The following is a 4,233-nucleotide window of genomic DNA, read 5'->3' as shown; positions in this document are numbered from 1 at the left end:
GATCATGAATCCCCTCATGCATTTTGCAAATCAAAAGTGTCATTTGAGAAATCAAACGGACAAGTTTTGGAAATCAAAAAATCATTTCAGAAATCAAACCGCCAAGACAAGAATCAAAACATATAATTATTTTAGTGATACTCCTCGAACACCGTATAACAGACAATACTTGTCACAAGTATTAAACAGACACGCTTGGATCATTGCGGATTCATCAAGGTGTCAGTGGCAAGCCACGCAAAAGCTTGTGACGTCATAGTCTACTATAACATGGCGGCGGTTGCGACGGACGCCATTACTTGTGATCCCTGCTTAGTTTTCCTTTGTATTTCTGTAAATAGAAGAAACTCGTTAAATCTCTAGGAATTACAGAATGCTTTTGAGCTGTTGACATCGGGAAAGACAAGAAACTCGGAGCAGAAGTGGACATAATCAGGCAATGTAAGTTGATATCTTATCGTGTTTTGTCGTGTGAATTTGTTCAAATTGACTTTTAGTGACAAACAAACTCCTATTATGAGAAGTGTTTCACTCAAGTAACGCGATCACTTAACAGCTTTAATTAAATATCGTTTAAATAGATGTTGTTTTTGGGTAAATGTTGTTTTAAGTGGCTCATGGGTGGAAATATTTTGATTCCCCAACTCGGATTTACATAGACACAGAAACCAGCAGAACGGTACATTTCGTTTACTTTTCTTGCATGTAAGTCAACAATTGTACTTTAAGTAAATTTAGCGAATGCAATTGTAAGCAAGCACTTGAACATTTTACTTCCGATTTTGAGAGTAGACCAGTCAGTTACAGCATGCTTAATAAATTTTATATGCTTCATTAGACCATGAAACACTGTATTGCTATTAAAGAATGAACAAGATTATCGTAAAATTGCACGTACAGTGCAGCTCAGACATAAGTGAACCAATATATACACGTAATTAACATCAGTTGAAAACGTGTATCAGGCACGGATCTAGGAAAAATGTTGACCGATTTACTGCAAAATGAGCAGCGAAGGCACAAGCTCCTCGGGGGGTCCCAGGGCATGCTTCCCCGGGAAACTTTTTCAATTTTAACTACCTAAAGTACCCTTTTCTGGCTTTTTGAGTCAGTCAGACAATATATTTGCCAGTTCCATTCTCCTTGGATGAAGCCTTGCAAATCTATGAATTATTTCGTCAAAGTCAATGTCCATGTTGTAATGAATGTGCAGCAAGGCAAATCCTGTCAATCTCATCTGTAACATTGTGCTCCGTAAATATGTTTTCAGTCGCCTCAAAGCCGACACATTCCTTTCACACTCGCATGTAGCGACTGGTAAGGCAGAAAATATTTTGAGGCACTCTGTGATGTTAGGATACATTGTATGGTCGATCTCCGTCAAAGTTGCTGATGCAGTTGTTGGGACAGTCTTGGGATCTTGTCGCTCCCACTTTTTTTGTCATAAAGTCATCTCAGCTTCAAGGCTCAAAGGTGAGGGCAACGAATCTTCATGGAACGTGGAAAACCGGCTAAAGGACGTCATACATGTTTCTTTTGATGCCAGTAGCATTGATGGAACAGCAAATAGGCACTGCACTGCTGTTTCTTGGTCACCACTGCCAAATCGATTTTCCAGCTCATTGATCAGATGATCAACCAAGGGAATCATGAGATTTCTCCTATAGTGGTCTTCTATTGTTTCAGCACGGTTGTTTGCAAGGTTGCGCTGTACCTGACAGGTTCTTGGTTTTTGCACTGTGATGCCCAGCTTCTCGGCAATTTGGCATGCTTCTTGAAACCATTTTGCATGGTTGTCTTGTACCTTTTGGCGCACAGAAGATAATGTTTTAACTACATCTCTAGTGTCACTAAAAACGCCCAGTATGTCACTGGATGTGCCTTGCATCTTAACTGTTAGCCCCTTAACGAATGCTAGAACTGCCTGGCAGACTGTTAAAGTAACAAGGAAGTCAAAATTAGTGATAACGTGGTAATGGCTAACTACTTTCTTAGTTGAATCTGCATTCCAACTTCTTTCTGCATTTGCTTTGATGGTTTCCAGTGTTGCAATGATGGCTTCATAAAGCTCCAGGAAAACCTCCAAACTATCTATACCCTGAATCCAGCGGGTCTTACAAACATCGAGGAGCTTGTGATGGCGGGATTCAGGACAGATGTCTTTCACTTTCTGGACAAGGAGAGCTTCTTTCTTCGGGGAGTACTCAAAGGATCTAGTTACCTCTCCAATGGTATCAAACATATTTTGAACATTCTGAATCTTGTCCACACTCACAACAGAGAGGTTTAGACGGTGAGCCATACAATGAGTGTATATATAGCCTTTGGATATTACCTTCTGACAATGGCTGCTGCACCATTACAAGGTCCTGACATATTGCCTGCACCGTTATAACACTGTCCCTTGCAGTAATCCATAGACAAGCCAAGGTCTTGAACGGCCTTCATTACAAGAGTGGCTATAGCTTGACCAGTGACGACGTCTTGACACTCGTAGAACCCAACGAATTCTTCTCTGACATTTCTTTCTTTGTCGACAAACCTGAATGAGTGGTAGTTGTTCCTCGTTACTGCTGTCACTTGCCTCATCTGCCAGTAGGGAAAATGCACCTGCTTCATTGATCTCTGCAACGATCTTGTCTTGGATGTAAGTGCCTAACACTTCTATGATTTCATTTTGGATCGTCTTAGAGTGGTATGTTGCATTTCTTGGGCCGTTGGCAAAATGATTTGCTAGCACTTTATTGCCATCTTCCACTCTGAAATTCAGCAGTGCTTGAAAGTTTCCTGAGTTGCCTGAAGCTTCATCTATGTGTGACGAGTCATCGTGGTGGCCTTGTAATGCTATGTTCTGTTTACCACAAAGCCCAACAGTTTTTATGATAGATCATAACTTCTGTCTGTTAAGCTCGACAGTGTTACGATAAATATCACTGAGCTGCTGTGAGATAGAGGGCATTTTCCCTTTCTGTTCCAAGCAGGACCCTCTGTCCCACTTTAAGGATGTTCGCGCTAATTGTTTCTGCGCATCCTTACTGCGCACGCAAATGCCACGTCATGCATGAGAGCGTGTGCTAAGTAATAAAATAAACAATGATAGGGCAGATGGCCATTGTTATAGCTTTGCCTGGATTTAATGATCTGGGACGTTCAATGACCCCTAATAGTTTCCAGAAACATATTTCATTTACAATTTATGTCCACATTGTCAAAAAATAAACAAAAAATCAATGTGGGAAGTTAAAAAGAAATTCAAGATTTCGGTTCTCGGGACATCAAATCCTGCCATCTTGCGGCTGCAAGGCTTGTGAAACTATGGTCACTAAATGCAAACTTTTTCTTAAGGAACCTCCCCAGTTGACTAAATTCACTTAATACATGTAGGTCCCCACTTAAACTTAAAATTTTGCAGAGAACATTTCATTTCAAAGATCTAATTGCAATATTTTTAAGCTTACAGACACTGTGGCCTTAATCGCTAGTGAAGCCCGGTTTTTTCAGATTTAGGGTGTTCTTCCAAGCATGTTCTCTCCAAAAAAATGAAGTCGGTGACCCCCCATTTTTGTGTGTGCGGAGCTCACACTAAGTTGGCAGCAGAAGTTTGTCCGTTAACGAGAATCACGTGATCGAAAGGAATTCTACTCAGATGACTGGGCACTAGTTTAGATCCTATAGATGAGAAGACTGGGTGCTAGTTGGCTTGTGGGAGTGGATTTTCTGCCACTTTGTGTTGGCTGCTTCGCTTTTGTGTACCATTTAACGGGTTTAAGAGACTTCATTTTTATTTTCCCAGCCTTCAGTTGCTGAGGTAGGTTTTTTTCTTTTATAGCTTTTTTTGAGATGCGGTCCGTTATCTGTTTACATGTATTGAAATTCTCTCTTCATATCCTTTGTAATTTTGTGTTTAAGCTTGTGCTTATTGGATGTCTTTTTTCATTTATCGAAAATTCTGCTTCCTAATTTCGTGTAGGCTTTGAAAATGTTGATTGCAGTTGTATTGTTTATTGATAGCTTTCTTTCAGTATTCTTTCTGGTTTCCTTATGGGGAGTTATTTTGCTCACACAAACCAACTGTATCAAGACTTGGCTTGTGGTTAGTGCAGGTTACCCAGGGGCTAGTGTGCCTTTGCAAGCTAACATTTATCGGCCTGAATGTTTGATGCGGGTTGCCCTATACAGCGAAAGGAGTCATTTTACTAATTTGCAAGCAAGCCAACACTTATATCGGTTGAA

General features: G+C 40.5%; 2 protein-coding genes and 1 pseudogene across 3 annotated transcripts in view; 1 reads left to right on the top strand and 2 right to left on the bottom strand.

Annotated features, from left to right (window-relative positions):
* Window positions 1–248: 248 nt before the first annotated feature.
* LOC110064440 (centrosomal protein of 83 kDa-like) overlaps window positions 249–4,233 on the top strand; it is a 32,727-nt gene continuing 28,742 nt past the window's right edge. For both annotated transcript variants that reach the window (XM_089287769.1, XM_089287763.1), the window contains exon 1: window positions 249–441. The gene's annotated coding sequence lies outside the window, so the exon portion shown is untranslated. The remainder of the gene's footprint in view (window positions 442–4,233) is intronic.
* LOC110064429 (52 kDa repressor of the inhibitor of the protein kinase-like) lies at window positions 1,442–2,302 on the bottom strand. The gene has a single exon (XM_020771485.2). It carries the CDS (start codon window positions 2,300–2,302, stop codon window positions 1,442–1,444), a length of 861 nt encoding a protein of 286 aa, XP_020627144.2.
* The window catches only part of LOC149117926 (52 kDa repressor of the inhibitor of the protein kinase-like), a 2,275-nt pseudogene continuing 373 nt past the window's right edge, over window positions 2,332–4,233 (bottom strand).

This window comes from Orbicella faveolata, unplaced genomic scaffold (assembly GCF_042242905.1).
Source record: "Orbicella faveolata isolate gen_17 unplaced genomic scaffold, um_ofav_v1 contig_1, whole genome shotgun sequence".
Taxonomy (NCBI): domain Eukaryota; kingdom Metazoa; phylum Cnidaria; class Anthozoa; order Scleractinia; family Merulinidae; genus Orbicella; species Orbicella faveolata.
Note: the sequence above shows the minus strand (reverse complement) of the source record. Positions and strands in the feature narration are given on the sequence as shown.